The sequence below is a fragment of the Prunus dulcis genome, chromosome 2, assembly GCF_902201215.1.
Source record: "Prunus dulcis chromosome 2, ALMONDv2, whole genome shotgun sequence".
Classification (NCBI taxonomy): domain Eukaryota; kingdom Viridiplantae; phylum Streptophyta; class Magnoliopsida; order Rosales; family Rosaceae; genus Prunus; species Prunus dulcis.
Window position 1 is genome coordinate 20,523,064 of NC_047651.1, and position 18,721 is coordinate 20,541,784.

Consider the following 18,721-nt stretch of genomic DNA (forward strand, 5'->3'; position numbering starts at 1 on the left):
AATTAAAAATCAATTAAGTGGGTTCAGTAGGCCCCGCTCCAAAAATTTGAGGAAATTGGATTTGAAAGGGATGCTTGGCATCCAAACGTTACCTGACTATATGTGTGTCCAATCCAAACGGTGGTGGGTTGGGCCGGTGATGTTATTGGGCACTAGTGTTGGGTTGGAAAGAGAATGCCTAATCTAATTTACGTATAAACATGTCTTGAAAATTTATTCAAACTCTACTAGTATTTTCAAGGTTAATATGATTTTATTTTGGAATTTAATTCATATCGATACTCTCATCGCATTTCCATAATTTTAAAACATATTGTGTATGTATGCTTGAAGACGTGATACAAAAACGCTTATGGTTTCACTACACGCGGTGACACCTGACTGGCTAGTTAATTTCTTTATGAATGTGCAAACAAACCCAAAAAATGAAAGTTGGCCCTATTGAATTTAATTTTGATTATTAAATTACTTTGATATCCTATTGAGTGTTTTGAGTTTTTTTATTATTATTTATTTATGAGGTTTAGATCTTTTGCTTTTCTAAAATATACGGCTATTGGGTTGGGGCGCACACAACTTTGCAGACTAGAGTGATGAACCATTAAACTTGCCAAAAAAAAAAAAAAAAAAATTAGTCAACCATGAAAATGAATTTTTATATTCAAACTAAGATTCTCCAACTTATTCTCAATTTAGATCTCTTTCTCCCTCTATTGGGTTTCACAAATTAAATCATTTTTATATCAATAAAGAAAATAAAAAATTATTACAAGAAATGCTTCCTTTGTAATGAATAGTTCACCTCCGCATTGCATGTGTATGTAAACAAAACTTTCCTTCTGATGTTTCTTTCAAGAAAAGAAAACTTGCCATGCATGTCTGTTCTGTAATAACATATCTAAATGAGACATCAAAACTGGAAATGATTATCAATAGGATCAAAATTTGCTCAGTGAATCTGATAAAGGTCCAGAAATTGTCGTTTCACGCGATTTAGCAATTAAGAATTTTCTTTTCTCCTCATCTTTTCTTCTCGGCCGCCGTCAACAGACACAGTGCCTTTTCTTTTCCCTGAATGTCTACCATTAACACCTTCAGTCACCCTCTCTTTCTGAGACAGCTTTATTTTCTTTTGTGCTTTCTTGGTGATTTCCTCTGCTTCAGAGAACTGCAGCAAGTACCATAACAGGAGTAAAGAATGATTTGAGTTTGCTAAACTTGTCTCTCTCCCTCTCCCTCTCCCCCTCCCCCCGTTGTTGTTAATATAAATAAGGTTTGCTGTGTTGTACCTTCTCAAAAAAGGCCAAATTTCTAGAAACAGCCTCGTCCATGATGCTTTTGTAATATTGTGTAAACGAAGTATTGCCACTGTGCTTTTCAAGCTGCATGAAATAACCATCTCACAGATCAAAAAACAAGTCACATTCATCAAGTTCCGAAAATAATGACCACAAAGAATGCAGACCTGGAGAAATGATTCTACAGATTGTTGATCTTTTGGTGAAAAAGGCACCTCATCTCTCTTCTTCCGCACAAATTCAATGTTTTGCTCCACCTGCAGTTCAAGAATCAGAGCTTTTTGGTCACATCAGAAAGATAATTCCTATCGCATTAATTACATTACCAGCCAGCCATGGAGGCAGTACACGCAGTCTATTAACAATGTTGGTGAGTTCACAAAAGCCTATAAAGGAGCCATTACTGTGCCAAACATTCTTTTCCATATATTAGTTTTATTCGAATTTCCCTCACACAACTTCGGAATATACGATTTTACAAGATGGTTGACCAGGCTGGACCCAGGCATGAAATAATATCAGTACAGGCTGAATATTGAGACCACACATGCCTCCCTAAATTTTTTAATGAGCTATGGCCTACTAATGAGGAAATTAGTAGATAAGAGACCTATGTCTCAAGTGTCCTTACCTCCGGAAAATAAATTCCTTTGTCAAGGAGAGAGATGCAATTAGTAAACACTAAATTCTTCTATGGTAACTGTACCTGATCAATAAAACGCTTCACTATACGCTTGAAACTCTCTATAGTGGTTATCTCATGAAACTTCCCCAAACGGACAAGGGGAATAGTCGCCAGATCGGGAAAAGAAATATGATGACTCCACTGAGCAAAGTGCGCTGCAAGCAGTTCGATAACAGATAGAACACACTGTTCTTGGAAGTTCCTTGATTTTAACCAATATGCTTTGGAAACTGTACCAAAAATAAGTAAAACCAGACCGAATTGCATAACCAAATTGCACACTTTTTTATTTTTTTAACGTTACTAATTCCTAACCTTTACAGAACATAAAATATTGGTGTCTTTTCCAGGTTTTCCGACATCCTTGCCAATTTTATATTCCAGAATATCCAACACCATGGAGGCAACAGGAATGAAAATGCCAGTGGAAGAGGAGAGATGATTCAGCCATTGAATGCATTTGATTCTTAAAGGCAAATATCTGGGTCCAGAAAACAAGACAGCCACTCCATTTATAATCTGAATGATCGTAAAGAGCAATGGATGAAGATCATAATCATGTATGTTGGCTGATATAAACATAACCCATAGATCAATGCAACTAGTGTACTGCCAACTGCATATCTTCTTGACCGCTTCCTGGCCATAGAAAATGAGGCAGAATTTCAGGGAAAATATCACTGGTAAATGCTAAATACCATAATTTCTTGTAAAGTACACTCTCCCGCACACACATAAACTAACTTGAAATGGCAAAAAAAATTATCTGCCTGAACTGAATTTAAGGAAACAAGCAGCCAAGAGGATTGTACTAATGGTGGCAATACCTTCTTCTTTGTCAATAAACCCTGCTTCAGTATCTTAGCAAGTTGCTGGATGGACATCGATGCTTTCCTCGATGCTTTTTGCAGATCCACAGAGCATAGCTCCACACAGGAGTTTCTTAGAAATTGTATGTGTTGAAATAGAACAGGCTCCAAAAATTGGCAATGACCAATAAAGGATTTATATGTATTAACAAAGCAGGTGTCAAAGCAATCAGAGCGAAACACAGAAGCCACATCACGTATGATGAGAAAGGATAGAGATGATATAGTCCCTCTTCCAGTTGCCCACAGATGAACGGCAATCTGCATTTTCAATTTCAAATGTTAGGCATGAATCACACGACATGACCTGGCACAAGATTGACATAAAATATAAAACTTGTGTAGCTATATAATATGAATATGTTTATGACTAGCACTTTAAAGATCACTCAAACTTGCAGGATGCCGTAAGTTAAACTCACAACTGCTCTGTTTGTGTGTGTTCTTGCATGCATGCACGCGCGCAGAGAGAGAGAGAGAGAGAGAGAGAGAGAGAGAGAGAGAGAGAGCCTAATCCAAATGGGTTTCCTACTGGCCTTCAACCTGCCCTTGTGGTTAAGTTGTCATCGTTCTCCTCCATTGCTCTTGATTCCTACTGGCAAAAATAATATATGGAAAGTCTACAACGTCATGGATGATAAGCTACTGGATTTGCAAGTAAGAGTCCCAAATAAAAGATTTTGTGGTTCTTTAAAAGGTTGGTTAATAGTTGTGGAGAGGAATTATGCAATAACCCTAATAAATCCATTCTTTAGGGTTATAGGGGGGAGAAAGAAAGAAAACTCCATCATTCGTCTTCCTCAATTAAATATTCCGCATTGCGAGGCATGGGCTGCAGATTGTAACAATTTTGTCTTTCAGCAGACCCAATATTAAATGCAAACGAATGCATTGTTACAGTCATATACCAAGATAAATGTCAAGTGGCTTTTATTAGACTAGGTAAAGACATGACGTGGACTTTTGTTGATGAAAGGTATCATCTGATTGAAGAAGTTGCTGCCATTGAGAATAAATTTTACGCAGTCGATCATTTTACCAAACTTTTATCTTTTGATGCGCGCAAACGTGTTACGACAAACTTCAAGGTTTTCAAATTGGATTTTGAAAAACGCAAGTGGATTACAAAAAAAACATTGGGTGATGCTGCTATCTTTTTAGGTGATAACTCTTCAATATATGTGTTAGCTTCAGAAGTTTTAGGATGTCAGCCAAATTGCATATACTTCAACCATGACAATGAATGTATATTTAATGAAATTCGTAAACCTCATGATTTTGGTGTGTATAACGTCAAAAATCGAAGCTTTTCGCAACCTTACAACACAGATGCCATGACCTTAATGAAGATGGTCAATCGACCCCCAATTTGGATTGTGCCAAGCCTTCAACTGTAAAAGCTAGCTTATTCTCCTCATATTTATTTCTCTTACATTGTACTTGAAGATTTTAAAGGTATTTGGTTTACTCAAGCTTGTTCTTTCTCAAATTTATTGTAAAAGCTAGCTTAATTCACGTATGAACCTCTCTTGAAATTTATTAAAATTCTACATGTGTTTTACATAGCTAATATAATTTCATTTTGAAATTTAATTCATATCGATACTCTCATCGTATATGCTTGGTCGTGAAGGCTTCTTGCCGTTAAAAATAAACGCTAACATCGCCAGCTGGCATTTGACGCCTTGGTTGAAGATGAAGATGCTCGTTGAAGATGCGCTCTTTTTTTTTTTTTTAATTAATTTTTTTTAATTTTTAATTTTTTTTGCATTGACATTAAGACGTCAAGCATCACCAAAACTTTTATCCTTGGTTGAAGATGTTTGTGTTTCAGTTTTATCATATTCACTGTTTCTCTGCATGCTAGTTAATTTCTTTATGATTGTGCAAACCTCTTATACAATACAACAAACAACTGCCGTTCATTTCTTTTTACAGAGCATATTACAGAAAAATGGAAAAAAATGCATTTATTATAAGACTGTTGTAATTGACATTGAGAGGAGAGAGATTAGGAAAGGCAGAGAAGTCAAACCTGTTGAGTGTTCCATCAAGGCCAGAATCCACCAAATTTATTTCAACAATGCTGCCAGCTTCATTGCACTGAATTCCAGTCCAGTTGCAAGGGCTGCTTCTGCTGCTAGTGAGAGTCCATGATGTTAAAGAAGAAGAGCTTAAACTGATTTTCCAGTTTAGCAGAGCTTCTGCTTCAGTTTGTGCATGGATTGCTCAGAAAAAGCCCCAGCGTCAGCACCAAACACCGGCAACTACTCAGAAAAAGCCCCCTGCTTCTCCCATCCCTGTCGACACCACCTCCGTTTCAAAAAGGTCAGTCCTTTTCTTGGATTCGCTGTTTGGATCCCGAGATCATTCAATTCGCAACAACTTGGTTTGTTTCAATGCTGTTGTAGGCTTCAGAAGGAGTTGATGTCTCTGATGGTATGGTATGATATGTTTCTCTCTTTTATTACTTTGTTTGGAAAAATTCTTTGCTTTTGATTTTGCCTGAATCTCTGTTAATCTTTCATTTCTTGTTGTATTTGTTTATTTTTGTCTAAATCTCGAACTGGGTTTTCTGTGGGTTCAATCAATCTTAATTTCATAAGCTGAAACTTGAAGCATAATCTAGAAGAAAAAAAAAAAAGAAGGGGACTTTCTTGATTCTTGATAATCCTGGGATGATGGGGATGTGTGGTGCAGAAGTTAGGTAGGTAGGGGTGTGTGTGTGTGTGTGTTCTCTCTAGGAATTCAATGCAAAGCATCAGATTATGGCTGCACTGCGTGTGTGGTTGTCTGAGAAGTCTTAACCATTATCACACTTCCACTTGTAGGCTTTACACACTGGAAGGATATGTTGTTCTGTGCTCAATTAAAAGATTGTCAACTGCTCATTTAGTTTTTCACATTCCATTGATATTTTACTGACAAACTGCTGTTCTTTGCAGTCGTCAGTCCTTCTTCCAGTTGTGATGACTCTTATAGCAACACGGCCACAAGATAGTGAATTTCTAAAGATTTTAGGTAAATTTTGCTATCCTAGGTGGGCTTTAGAAGCATTTGTGATTGCAAATGCTGAAAGGTATTGCGCCAATTTCCCTATATCTGAAAAAGTGATTAGAATTCTATTACCTACTGAAAGTGAAAACGTTACCCCTTAATCTAGCAATCTGCTGATGGAGGAGTCTAACTTTGTAAATCCGAGAACTGAAATGGAAGTGTTCGCTCATGCTAAAAATTTAGTAACTATAACAATAACCACTTGTAGATTGTTCTGAATTGTTATTTTGATCTGGATTATCTACTATTCCCTTTTTTTCTACAGGTATTCTGGAGTATGGCTGATAAAAAAGTGGCTATAATCTTCATGATTGGAATCTTTGTATAATCATCCTAATAGTTAGTCGAGCCGTAGCATTCTTTTGCATGGTGACCTTTCAGAAGAAGTGAGATATCAGATATCAACAATCAGCGCACCATTCTTTTGCAGCTCTCAAGACTTGCAAAGTGGAAGCGTTTGAAGTGCTTATATCACCCTCATAGTTCCCAAAGAAGTAACATACAGATTTATACATTGTTAGGTTGAATCATCTGCCCAAACATTGCTAAAGCAAATAGGTAAAATGACAGGCGAGATAATAGAGAAGCTTATTTTTATTACAATTTTTTCCCCTTTTCTTTATTATAGAAATTATGGTATAAAATGACTAAATATACTGATATAAGAGAGAGTTGCTAGCTCTAAAAATATCCATTGCCTTCTCTTCTCTCATCATTTACATTTTCTGGTGCCATGAAGTCATCCTCCCATTTCATTTTTTCCATCATTTGTTTCTCTTATCTTTCCATTGACCCCCCGCGCTGATAATGTTGATAAATGTTCCTTTGCCTGCATTCAAAAGCTCATTGGAGAAGACCAAGGAACTTGTGCAAAATGTGTCCTCCACCATGTCACATATGCATGCTGGTGAAGATTATGAAAATTCTACCGTTGTACTTAGATTTGTGTATTGGGATACAGTCATAGTTTATAGATGTGTGACATTGACACATATGTTTATGTCAAACTTATTTTAGTTTTTATAGTCTAACTATTTTAATAGATATGCCGTATATGTATATATGGTTGGTTAAAATATATAATTCTAATTTCAATATATAAATGCTTAAGCTGATTGAATAGTTGAATTTTCTTTGGGGTCACCGTTTGACTGGCGCCCGAGGCCAAGTTTAGCCGGAAATAATGTCATCTGTATTACACTGCTCTTCAGCTTCACCCTTGTTTCTTTCCTCTTTTTCTTTCGGTTAAATTTTTTTTTGTCTTATATATGCAAGAGATAAAAAGTATAAACAAGTAGGGAGGAACAGAACATGGAAAGTGGACAATAATACCAAATTAAATTCAGAGCCAAATTCCTGCAGTCCAATTCAATCAGGGTGCTGCTTTTCAAAGATGTCCCTGTATTCACTCTGCTCATAATACAAATTTACAAATTCAAACTCACAATATAGCTACACAGTAAAATTAGAACTGCCATATTGCATAAACATGGAGAGTAGAGAGAATTCTCTTTTTTAAACAGTTAACACTTGCATTAACCATGGGCATTCTAGCATACTTCCCCCTCTTGGTGGCATCCATCTCTTCTTCCCGTTTCTTTCTAAACTCTAAAGTTGCTGCAGCGGAAAAAGGTTAGGCGTGTATCTACTGCAGAATCAAATACGCATAGGCGGAATTTCGCAATCATAACTATAACTACAAGACCTACGACTTAACCAGCACAATGCTTCCCCATTGAAGTCATCCCTCACTACTACTCTCATAAAGCATAAAATATTATGAGTTAGTAAGAATGCATTCCACAACTGACAACCCTACAGATCAAAACTTTCTCTTTACATATACATCGTTTGCATGCTAAAACATCTAAATGTTTTACACTTTGTTGGTCATGGTGGCACATAAAGAGCACCGTTGAATAAGTTACAGGGGTGAAGCTTGCACTATGCCCAATTGTTAATTATTGGTGGATAGAGATTGATTGTGTTGTATAAAATGGTATTTTCAGTGCAAAATCATTACAGGAGGAGCAAGTCGAACCTGCACCTTCAACAATATCGCCAAGTAGAAAAGAAAATACAGTTACCTGAGAAGAGAAAAAAAAAATTGTCAGAAAATGCATCTGGTTTTAGGCTTGTCCAAACAAGCACGTCGCATGCAGGGACATGCAAATCAGCTGACTTCTACTTTTTGATGCACCCCTTGGTAATTCTCACATGAACATGTTAAAATCAACACTATCGATGCCAAAATTTGTCGTACACAATGATACGTATGATCCCTGATTTTGAAATATTAGGATATAATGGAAAATGAACAGCAAGGTTTGGAAGTTATAGCTCACCACAAAATAAAGTGGTTCAAGAGCTGCCAATAAGATTAGTGAGATGAGAGGTTATAACAACTAACATTGCGGTCAATCGGCTTTGCACATGGCTGAAACCTTGAATTTACAAAAATGAAGATGTTTGCTTCTCCTGTATAAACCAAAAAAGAAATATGAGACAAAACCCACATTCAGCATCAACAATCCAAGCAGATTTTGAAAATTGAATTATGCACCTCATGTAAGCAACAACCTTTTCTATTCAGAGTTGGACTCTATCGATAGACACACTCGTTGTCTTACAGACCTTGGCTGACGAGGAAAGGAGAAAGGTCCATCAGAAAATTTCCTTGAATTTTCTCTTTTTGACCGAGCTCCATTATTTAGACCCTTAACTAAAGCAACTGCAAAGGATTTATAATAAGAAAGATCAGCCTCAATAAATGTTAAAAATATCGAAATCTCCATATTTTTATAACCTCGGTCAACATTGGTCTTCCATCACAATTCCTTAATTAGTGGACATTCAAGTAAAGCAATTAAAAGAATCTAACAAGGCCTTAATCACCATAACTTTGCCATTAAATTTCTAGGGGCGTCCAGGCCCCTTAAAGATCAAGATGAACTACCATACAATTTGTGTCAAAAGTAGGTGAATATGGTTGAAAATATGGGCAATGTTTATTATGATCAGACAAAAGTCACAAAACAACAAGATTACGCATTTCATCCTCGAGTAAAATCTTGTTTAAATAGATGAATTTACCTTTATCTGATCCACATTGGTTTCTCAAACGTAGTTCATTTGTCCTTGCAGATTCAGTGCAGGCCTCAATATCATTGGGGACAATTTCACCGATACTACCAAGTCTAAGAGACATCCAATCCTCAGTATTAATTCCATTTGAATCTGGAGGATGTTGTCCAGAATCAGATTGCTCCAACAAACCAGAGGGCTGAGTTGGAAGAAAATTTTGTAGTGAGCCGTCCTCACTAACAAAGGCCAAAGGATCATCAACCAAGCTGTTATCCAAGTGAGCATTGGCATGGGAACCAGACGAGTTTAAAACCTGTCTGCTTGGATTTAGAATTTCCTCCAAGACCAATGTGTTACCATTTGTTGGAGCTGAACGGGCAACTTCTGTCTGCTCCAAATCAATGAAAGCATCTGAAATATCTGAATCTGTACCAAATAACTGGAACCCAGGATCTGCTTCAGTGCCTGAAGGATATGGATACTGAGACATCCCAATATCATTTCCATTTTCATTAAAGAGACCCAAAGAAGAGCTTGCACACACTTTCAGAGCTGGATCTTGTGCATATGAGCCTGAAAAGCCAGGAGGTACAGACAGAGAACACCCACTGCCACCTACTGGCAAAGTATTGTAGACAGTTCCAGGAGAAACCAAGTGGACATCTTCTTCTTCAGAGTCACTAAGAATAATGATATCAGCATTCCCAGCCTGAGCAGAACCACCGCTCATAATTGCAAATGTTGGGTCAAAATTACGAGAAGCTGAGTTGATTTCGTTGTCATCGTTGGCGGAGACATTGCAGTTCTGGTTCATACCTTCATCATCTCTACCACTTCCTGTGGCACTGCTGCTCATTGTTATCACATTTTGACTGCAAACCTCAAACTCTTCCTCTAGTGGGCCATGCTGATGTCCACTAACTTCCGTAACCCCACAAGGATTATGCATAAATCCACTATGTTCGTTTGTACAAGATTCCAGCTTGAACTGCCTTGAGGTTTCCAAATTCATACCAGCACATAAAGATCCATCAGGCAAATGCCATTGCGCAAGATCACTAAACTCACCTTTGGTCTTTGCACTCCAAGAACCATCTGGCTTCACATTGATCTCTGTTATGTCTTCCCCACACTTTAGCATCTGTCCACCAGATAAACAGTAAGATATGTCTCTGGTTCCATAAAATTTCACAGAAACTACATAAACTCAGATAATGTTCGCTACAGGAACTACCATCATTGTAATGCGATTGAAGTAGCGGTCAATGATGATGTCCTCCAAGGAGTAGTTCTTGAGGCATACAGGGCATTGCCACTGCAACCATAATAAACACTTGCTCATATGTGTAAATTTGTAAAGAATAAAAAAGAACAATTTACAGCTATATTGTATAACTTGCCTTCCTAGAGCGTTGGTTTAGCTCCACAAAAGTTTCAAGATCAAAGCAACCCATGTGGACGCAAGGTTTGAATCTGCCAGCTACCTTCATTCGACAGCCACTCATCTGATTGTTACATGTAAACATTACCCCATATGCAGCATTATCTATGAGCTCTACACCAGAAACATGGCTCTATGTACACTAAGTTCACTGATACTTTTCAGAAATCAACTTAAATGATATAGATAAGCCATAACAAAACGACCAAAGAACATAAACCGTGACTTTGCAACCATGGGCTGTGAATTGCAGCTCGTGGCTTAGGGTGGGGGTTTATATTTTTTCATTGTGGTGACCCACCTGTTGACTGGTCGATGGACCAATGCTGGTTTTGGGCTCATACAATGGATTGGGCCAACCGGTTGAAAAGGCTTGTCAGTGTGTGGATGTAATGGCAGATAATCTTAGAAAATGTGTGCGTGGTAGGGTCGGATGACCAGATAGGACATCCCTAAGACCCAAAGCAGGAATAACAAGAAGTAGAACAGCATTAACAAGCACATGCAACTACAGACTACAACAAAGTCAAAAGAAAACAACCATCACTTACAGGGCATCGGAGATTTACTGACACTGAGTCTGAAATCACTTCCAAATCACTGTCACTATCTTCGGGTGCCTTAGCAGGCCCACCACCAATGCAACGACAAACTCGCGCAAGTGCATCTTCAAAAAGCTCCCCATCTTCTTCTTTAGGAATCAAGTTGAGAACCTTGAGGAGTAAAGGAGAAATGCAGTTGGTGAGATGAGATGCAATCCAGATTTGTAGCTTTCTTTCAACATCTTGAGTCATTTCTCAGAATTTTAATACTTTGTACTTGAATGGCAAAGAATTCTCACAATTTTCAGATTTGATGTCATGGATCAACAATGTTTCCTTGATTCCAGGTTGGTCCCATTAAAGATATTTGTATGTTCATGCTTATGGGACCTTTCATGTACGTACTTTTTAAATTTTATATTCCGTGTCGCTAGAATCAATTGCCAAGGACAGCAGATTAGAGATAGATGTTCATTGCATGCATGCACAAGTACCATCAGCAAAACCTATTGAGTAGCTAGTGCATTAACCAGCTGCACTTGGCATCATAAATTCCATGACTTAATTATTCTGTCAAAGAAATTTAAATGAAGAATCAGTGATGTACCTGCTGAACTGTACGTCGCTTTACAAGTCTGACACCGAAACAGAAAGCACGCTTATCACACCCTGATAATGAAATCTTATTGATTCCATACCCAAGGCATAATGTGATCTGAGATAAAATAATTTTTTTAATTGAAATTAAACTGAAACATATTTTCTTACAATGAATGGATCTAATTATACTTCTAAAAAAGTAGATACTAAAGCAAAAAACTTTATAATATGTAAAAATTCTTGAACCACCACCAGAGGGGCCACAATCAAAGTTCACAACAATGAAAGATGTATAAACAAAATATTCTAGAACTTAACAACAAAATGAAGGATGGAACGCATGGTCATGCAGAAAATATACGCATACTTGAGCCTTAACCTCTATCAACAATGAAGCAAGAATTACAAGTGAAATGCCTCAGATTATGATATTAACAAACATATCAACGAATAAAAAGCAGAAGTAATAGACTCACTAATGCTCCATCATCACGACCATTAGCACCTAACAATTGATGTTCCGGTCTATTAACTGTCCTAACACTCATACCTGTAAATAGGGTACAAATCAAAATGTTAGTTGATAATTGGGGATTCATTTACTTTTAATGAAAATAAACAAGGCAAGAACAATAGTAGGACAGGCCAGCCCTTAGTGCAAAAGTTTAATTCCCAGGTCATCCAAACTGCCCTAAATGTCACAGCTGAACTCAGTAAACATCATTAGTTTATTTCTTGGGCACATGAGTAGAGGATAGCTAGCGTAGCTACGTATATGTGTTCTCGTGTATCTACAACTATTTGACTTTACAGGTACAACTCAATTAATTTTTTTTTATAAGAAAGTAAGAAACAACTGTCCAGGTACAAATCATTTATCGCCAATTAATGGGAAGGGATCACCAAATTACATACCGTTGACCTGTAAATCTGCAAACTGTGGCCATTGCATCCTAAATGGAACACTATCATTGAGAAGCATACACCAAGCCTGTACAATATATAGGTACCACTTATCAGTATCTAATTTTCAAAGTAAATCTTCAACAAGTGACCAAAACTTATCAATAAAATCATTTACCACACTGTCCAAAATGAAACAAACCTGAACATCATATTCATTATCCTGAAGAAGATCTTTATTGGCTCTGGAAAGTTGAAATGTCTTCTCCACATTCTGAGTAGGATTTGCACTGAAAACATTGATAAATCATATTTTTCAAAATATACCAGACTCCTTACTTAACAAGCATAAAGAATATTGCAACTGCTGAACATAATTAAACAGTTAAGAACAAAAGGCTCTGTTACTAGCACTGGAATTTAACATCTATGAGCAGGAAAAGAACATGTGTGTTACACTGATATGCAAAGAAAACTATAATTCTAGACAAATTCAGCTTTAATGTGTGCGTGTGTGAGAGAGACAGAGAGATAGATAGGCAGACAGAAAGTTACCCATCAATTGGAATATTTGAAGCCACTAATTTCACCGGAGATAGTAGATCTACCTCATTCACCCAAAAACTGCATGTTGGGACATATGCAAAAATATCAACCACCCCTCATTTTGGGGAACGGAAAATGAAAAAAGAAATAGGATGAGCTCACCCACAAAAATAAACAAATAAATGAAAGTCTTACCACATTGAACCTAAAATTCCAATATAAGTGTATAAAATTGAACGAATGGTAGTGTTCATATTCAATAACCTTCCTAATCTAGGAATTAGGAATTTAAGACATACTGAACACAAGTAATGCCTGTTTCAAACTATTCAATTACGACTTTGCAAACCAATCCTAAAGTATACCCCAGGTAACAAAACTACAAAATAAGCTGTGCAACTGCAACTTTATATATCCTTTCAGAATAAAGACTCAATTAATTTCAAATTGTTAAAAGTAGGATGCATACGGATCTGCACGTTTGAGACGACACATTTCACAGTAGAAGAGAGGCCGGACTGGTAGATTGCAATCCGTTGTTTTCTCTGGAATAATAACACAGCGAATATGTTGCTGCACTTGACACCTTGGGTCCACACACTGCAGATAACATATACCTGAATTAGGCATGGCCCAATACTTTGTAAGTCAATCTAGTGAGGATTCAAATGACCTATGTGATATTTACAATTCACAAATAGATAATACAATGGCCCATAACTATGCGCTATGCAGAATTTCAAAGAGAAAACACAGATGGGAGAAATACACAAACATCCACAAGTAATTCCTATTAAAATTCAAACAACATTCACATTCAGAAACATCAAGGGCAGAACATAAGATAATTTTCATGCTACAAAACCTGTATCATTGCCTCAGTAGACAAAGAACTTCCACAGGGGCAGCAAATCTTCGCATTTGTATCACTAAAATTCTTAACTTCCTTTTTAGGCTTCACACTGCAGGTATCTGAACCACTCTGTTCTTTTGAAGCAGAATCAGTTGACGGTACAATCTGCATTTTTCTGGACAAGACAACAGATATAACAATTCAAAAGACCATGAAATAGAGAGGAGAAAATAACTAAATTTCCAAACACAAAGAAAAGGATACAAGGTTTAGAAGAAGGCACATGAAGGATTCAAACACCCCCCACCCAAAAAAAAGTCACAACTTAGAAAAACGAAAAACGAAATCTTAACAGGGAAAACATATACAAGAACACTAACATAAAGTGCACCTGTAAGCTTCATTAATTATTTCTGCTACTTCTTTCTTCTCAATGAATTTTTCCTTTGGCAAATGCCGTGTATTGGATGCTGCACAGAACCATATACATGACAATCAATCTGATTTCTTATGAAGCATTCAGTGCATAAATGAACAACGGACTTGAGTCTGAATTTGTTCAATTATCAAGAACTAAGTCTGCAATTTTAAACAGCCTGGAGACTATTATGCTAAACGCCTAACCTAAACAGCTATATGTGCCACTAGGATGTACTACTTCTTGGGTTGTATTCATAGTCAAATATTGCAGTTTGGCAAGAGGGCCAGTGACGACAGAAGGAAACTGAATATGAAATTAATGGCGTGTACGATGACGTGTTTGAAGAACTTACTTTCTTCACCTGAAACTAATGCTAAGATTCTCTCGACCAGATCCTGCACAGGAAAGAGAAGTACAATAGACGGTTTACCCCATGTAACTATAGTAACAAAAATAGATGAAACAGAAACATTACATGACTCAATGGATATATGTGAGCCAGGAGGTTTTGGATCAACGATGCTCAACATGCTGTTAAGCATAACTGAAAACATAAAAAAATTAAAGTATACTACCTTAACTTTTTCCATCAATCAACTAAATAAGTGGCTACAAGATTTCTGATTGAGATCTACAAGCACAAGTTGACTAAACAAAATCTAAAACATATGTCGATGCAAGAATGTAGAAATATATGAGCAACAAAAATAAATGATTTGCACGACACGTTTTTCAATAACTCAAAGAAACTATTCCAAGTCAGTTGGAATTGGTTATTGGAAGATGACATAGCACAAAGGCAGTGCCAGTATCCTATAGATGCAAAGCAACACTGGCCGACACATATTTCAAAACTGAGCATTGTACAACTAGCCAGAAAATCTCTCCTAAATGAAAGAGAACAAGATTGCATGCTACTGGAATGCGCACCCATGCCTCAATGGTTAAAGCCCATCATAGACAGCTATTCCTTTCAAAGTACATTCATACAGGTGACTAAATTCATGAGCAAATAAGAAGATAAAGAAAGAAGAAGCTAATAAATCACCAATCTACAGAGACAGACAACAATTGGAAACTACCCTTGCGGAATTCAAACCAATAAATATATCTAACAACACACCTGTTTCCTCCCTTGCTTTGGAAGACCCAGCTGTGTCAGAACATCCTTGAGCTCTTTGATTCGAAAAGATGCCAACTTTCCCTACAAGTTAATCACATATTAAATAGGGGAAAAAAAAAACATACAGTACACATAATGGCATGTGCATTCGTACAGAACAAACAACAATACACAAAAAGTAAATACTGTAGCTAGCAATTTGACTATACAGAATGGGAAGCATCAAACTTTGACCATATTGAAAATCCCTCCAATTCAGAATCCAAATACCATGCCCACATTATCAAATCACATAATTTGAAGTTAAACTACAACAATCAAGCTAATTTTTACCTTACAGTGAGCTACCAAATCCATTTCCTTTTGCCCCAGAGCACCAAATAACAATTATTGAGCCAATTAAATTCGCAAATTTCAACAAACTGAGCCCAACCTGAACCCAAAAACCAACAATAATATCAGTAAAATCAAATTCAAGTGAACCAAAAACCCGATGAACAAGTCGGGTACTAACACTGTGCCAAGCGGAGTTGCTTTCAGCTGAAGACTCAGCCTTGGTGGACCGTTTCGTGACGGACGTGAAGGGGATATATGAAATCGGCTTTGAACCCGGCGTACAAATCCGGGTTGTGATGGCGTGAGTCGGTGCGGGTCTTACTGGTTTCGTTGGCGGTGTCTGATTGGACACGTGAGAGTTGTAGGTACGATGAGAAAACAATCGGTTGATATTGAAGTCGAGGTTGGGTGTTGAATATGTTAGAAACGATGATCGCTGAGGTTGCAATATGTCTACTTGTTTGTTTGCTCAGCAGCTATGGAGTCTGGGCCGTAGAACGTGCTCGTGGCGGCTGTGATTGACCTGCTTCGTTCATTCTAATTAAATGGATTATATATTTCGTTAAAAAAAAATTTCTTTGATGGACAAAGAAAAGATGTTGTTAGGTTTTAAACTTTTATTAGAAAAAAAAAAAAGAGAGTAGATGATTCATTAATTTTTCTATACACATATTATTTTTTATATTGAAATTTTAAATTATTATAATTTATATAAGGAGGTTGGAACTCAAGTACAAATAACTTGACACATTATCTTGATAAATTGATTTAACTCATATTTGTAGATAATTCGTAATCATTGATTGGTCGTACTCTAAACAAGTATGAGTTCAAGATTTTTCATATTTACTAATCTATAATCAAATTAGATGGAATTGAATTGTGGAGAGTTAGATTCTCAATCTCCATTAAAGTTGTTTACTTCCATATAGAATTGAAGTTGTTTGTATTCATATGAATTGGAATTGAAACCAAATTGATTACTAAAATGCCCTTATTGTTGAGTTAAAGTAAATAAAAAATTTGAAATTTTTTAAATTGTGTTAGTATATAATTGATAAAAAAGATTATTTGCTATGGGTTAGTTCTTCGAGAATCTACTCCCACTCAGGAGTCCACTTTCTCCAAAATCCTTGTTAAATAAACACCAAAAATCCAAATGGTGCTTGTGTAAATAACTCATAAGAGATTGTGTGTTTTAACTCAACTTTCTTTTGACAAAATATTAAAAAAATTGTGTTTCCTGGTTCATCGAGGGGTTCAGAAGCCCAATAGTGTAAATTCCAATCCGCATATATATATATATATATATATACCCCTAAGTTTTTTAAACTTCTATTTTAACTAGGTACGTACTAGGGTTTCTGTTGCTTCAAGGTTAGTACTTCCGTTGGAAGGAGAAAACGAGTGCGCAGGGCAACCCAACCACAAGAAGATCATAACCAAAAACGCCATGGCCGTCAACACAAAACACAGGGCCTTGCTTGCCTGACCTTGTTATCGACCAGATTCTCCGAAGTCTCCCCACCAAAGCTGCAGTCCGCATGAGCTTTCTTTCCAAACAATGGGAAGGTGTCTGGTCTCTCCTTCCCTCACTAGATTTCGACGAAGGCAGCAACCCTGACCATTATTATCACCACAACCACGTCGTTGACAGCGAAAACTTGCTTCGACATAAAAGGTTCGTCAACAACGTCTTGGCAAAATATTTGGAATATCGTCAAAAAGACGAGAAGAAAGATGTCTTAGATAAATTGAAGATCCGCATGGTAAGGTACTTACGTAGAGACGCAACTCTTATAAATAAGTGGTTGGATTTTTCATTTGAGAGAAGTGTGAAAGAGTTGGACATCAGCCTCATAATTAGTAAGTGGCATTGGAATATTTGGGATGGTGGGTTGTGTTTTTACTACTGCATATCTCGGAGGACCTTTCTTAATGCAAAATCTTTGACTGCTCTACATTTGGAGTGCGTGAGAATCAAAATTTTTTACCACAGAGCTGCGCCTGGAACCACCATATATACAAGCCTTCTTCCCTCCTTGAAAACCATGTGCCTCAAAAGTGTGTACCTGGAAAATTATGCTATCACGTTCTTAATTCGGGAGTGCCCTTCCATCGAGTCCTTGTCACTAGCTTCATGTTCTTTTCAGTGTTCCCTATTTTTCGTTTCAAGTACCAGTCTCAAATCCCTGGAGCTTAATCATTGCACTGCTAAGAATGTTATAGTTCATGAAGCTGTGAATCTTGAGTCTTTTACCTTCGTTTCTGCGCATTTCCCGCTCGATTTGATTGTCCTGAATCAATCGGATAACTTGAAATACATCAACATTCATGCTCAGCACTTGCAAACGATTACTTTATTTGGATGCCATGAAAGTGTGAAGGCCACAATCGATACTCCAAATCTTTTATGTTTACAATTCAATGGTTATGTGAGCTACTCCAAAGTTTGTGTGAAAGCTCCAAATTTAAGAGGGGCCAGCATTGCACTATGGGACGTTTGGGACGAAGAGCTATGCACCATCGACGGTCCATGGAAACATTTTCCTGCGCTGAGAGATTTTCTTAAAGAATTTGGTTTCCTCGAAAGTTTACTTCTCTCTGTTCCTGATTTTAAGGTATTTATATCTATGCCTATATGCTTGACAAGTTTGGTTTTAAAGAGTTTTCGATTTTTGTTACATATTTATCCCCTACTTTGTTTTTTATAACCAATTTAGAATTTAAATTAGATGAAAATAGCCAATGTGAGGCTTACCTCTTCTATGAGATAGAGAGGGCCAATCGACTGGCTAGTCAACAGGCATGAACAATCAACCGGCCTCTCTATCCGTCAACTAAAACTAAAGATGGCTTGTGTGTACATTGTAAGTTGGTTGTGCAATTACTCCTTATGTATTGATGGTTTCCTTCTTTCTATTTGTTTGTTATAGATGGTGCAGGCTCTCATCTTTCCAGAG

General features: G+C 37.0%; 1 protein-coding gene, 1 long non-coding RNA gene and 1 pseudogene across 11 annotated transcripts; 1 reads left to right on the top strand and 2 right to left on the bottom strand.

The window, feature by feature from the left end:
• Positions 1-985: 985 nt before the first annotated feature.
• On the bottom strand, positions 986-3,119 carry LOC117618352 (annotated as a pseudogene).
• A 1,707-nt stretch (positions 3,120-4,826) lies between these two features.
• LOC117617592 lies at positions 4,827-6,069 on the top strand. The gene is made up of 3 exons (XR_004584362.1): positions 4,827-5,180; positions 5,264-5,291; positions 5,798-6,069. It is a non-coding gene; the product is annotated as an uncharacterized LOC117617592 (long non-coding RNA).
• A 1,159-nt stretch (positions 6,070-7,228) lies between these two features.
• On the bottom strand, positions 7,229-16,316 carry LOC117617591 (E3 SUMO-protein ligase SIZ1-like). Of its 10 annotated transcripts, none has more exons than XR_004584360.1 (19): positions 15,937-16,315; positions 15,756-15,855; positions 15,423-15,503; positions 14,652-14,694; positions 14,270-14,348; positions 13,891-14,053; positions 13,495-13,625; positions 13,035-13,103; positions 12,682-12,769; positions 12,492-12,567; positions 12,053-12,126; positions 11,584-11,691; positions 10,986-11,147; positions 10,394-10,498; positions 10,228-10,308; positions 9,003-10,134; positions 8,490-8,640; positions 8,320-8,387; positions 7,229-7,996 (listed from the first exon to the last, which is right to left on the bottom strand). XR_004584360.1 is itself a non-coding variant. In XM_034347028.1 (18 exons), the coding sequence occupies exons 2-18, from the start codon at positions 15,777-15,779 to the stop codon at positions 7,871-7,873; spliced, it is 2,610 nt and encodes an 869-aa protein (XP_034202919.1). In that variant the 5' UTR covers positions 15,780-15,855; positions 15,937-16,316; the 3' UTR covers positions 7,229-7,870. The 10 variants fall into 10 exon arrangements, 7 of the variants coding, with proteins under 7 accessions (XP_034202919.1, XP_034202922.1, XP_034202921.1 ...); XR_004584359.1 differs by having other exon boundaries at positions 8,255-8,387; XR_004584361.1 differs by having other exon boundaries at positions 7,981-7,996; positions 8,473-8,640.
• Positions 16,317-18,721: the final 2,405 nt, after the last annotated feature.

Excerpts from the sequence above, each read along its gene's own strand:
- LOC117617591 (XM_034347028.1), bottom strand. The coding sequence starts at position 15,779 with ATGGATTTGGTAGCTCACTGTAAG. Across the intron at positions 13,626-13,890 it reads CTACTGAGGCAATGATACAG|TGTGTGGACCCAAGGTGTCA; the intron begins GTTTTGTAGCAT and ends TGTTATCTGCAG. Across the intron at positions 10,499-10,985 it reads CAGTAAATCTCCGATGCCCT|ATGAGTGGCTGTCGAATGAA; the intron begins GTAAGTGATGGT and ends TGTAACAATCAG.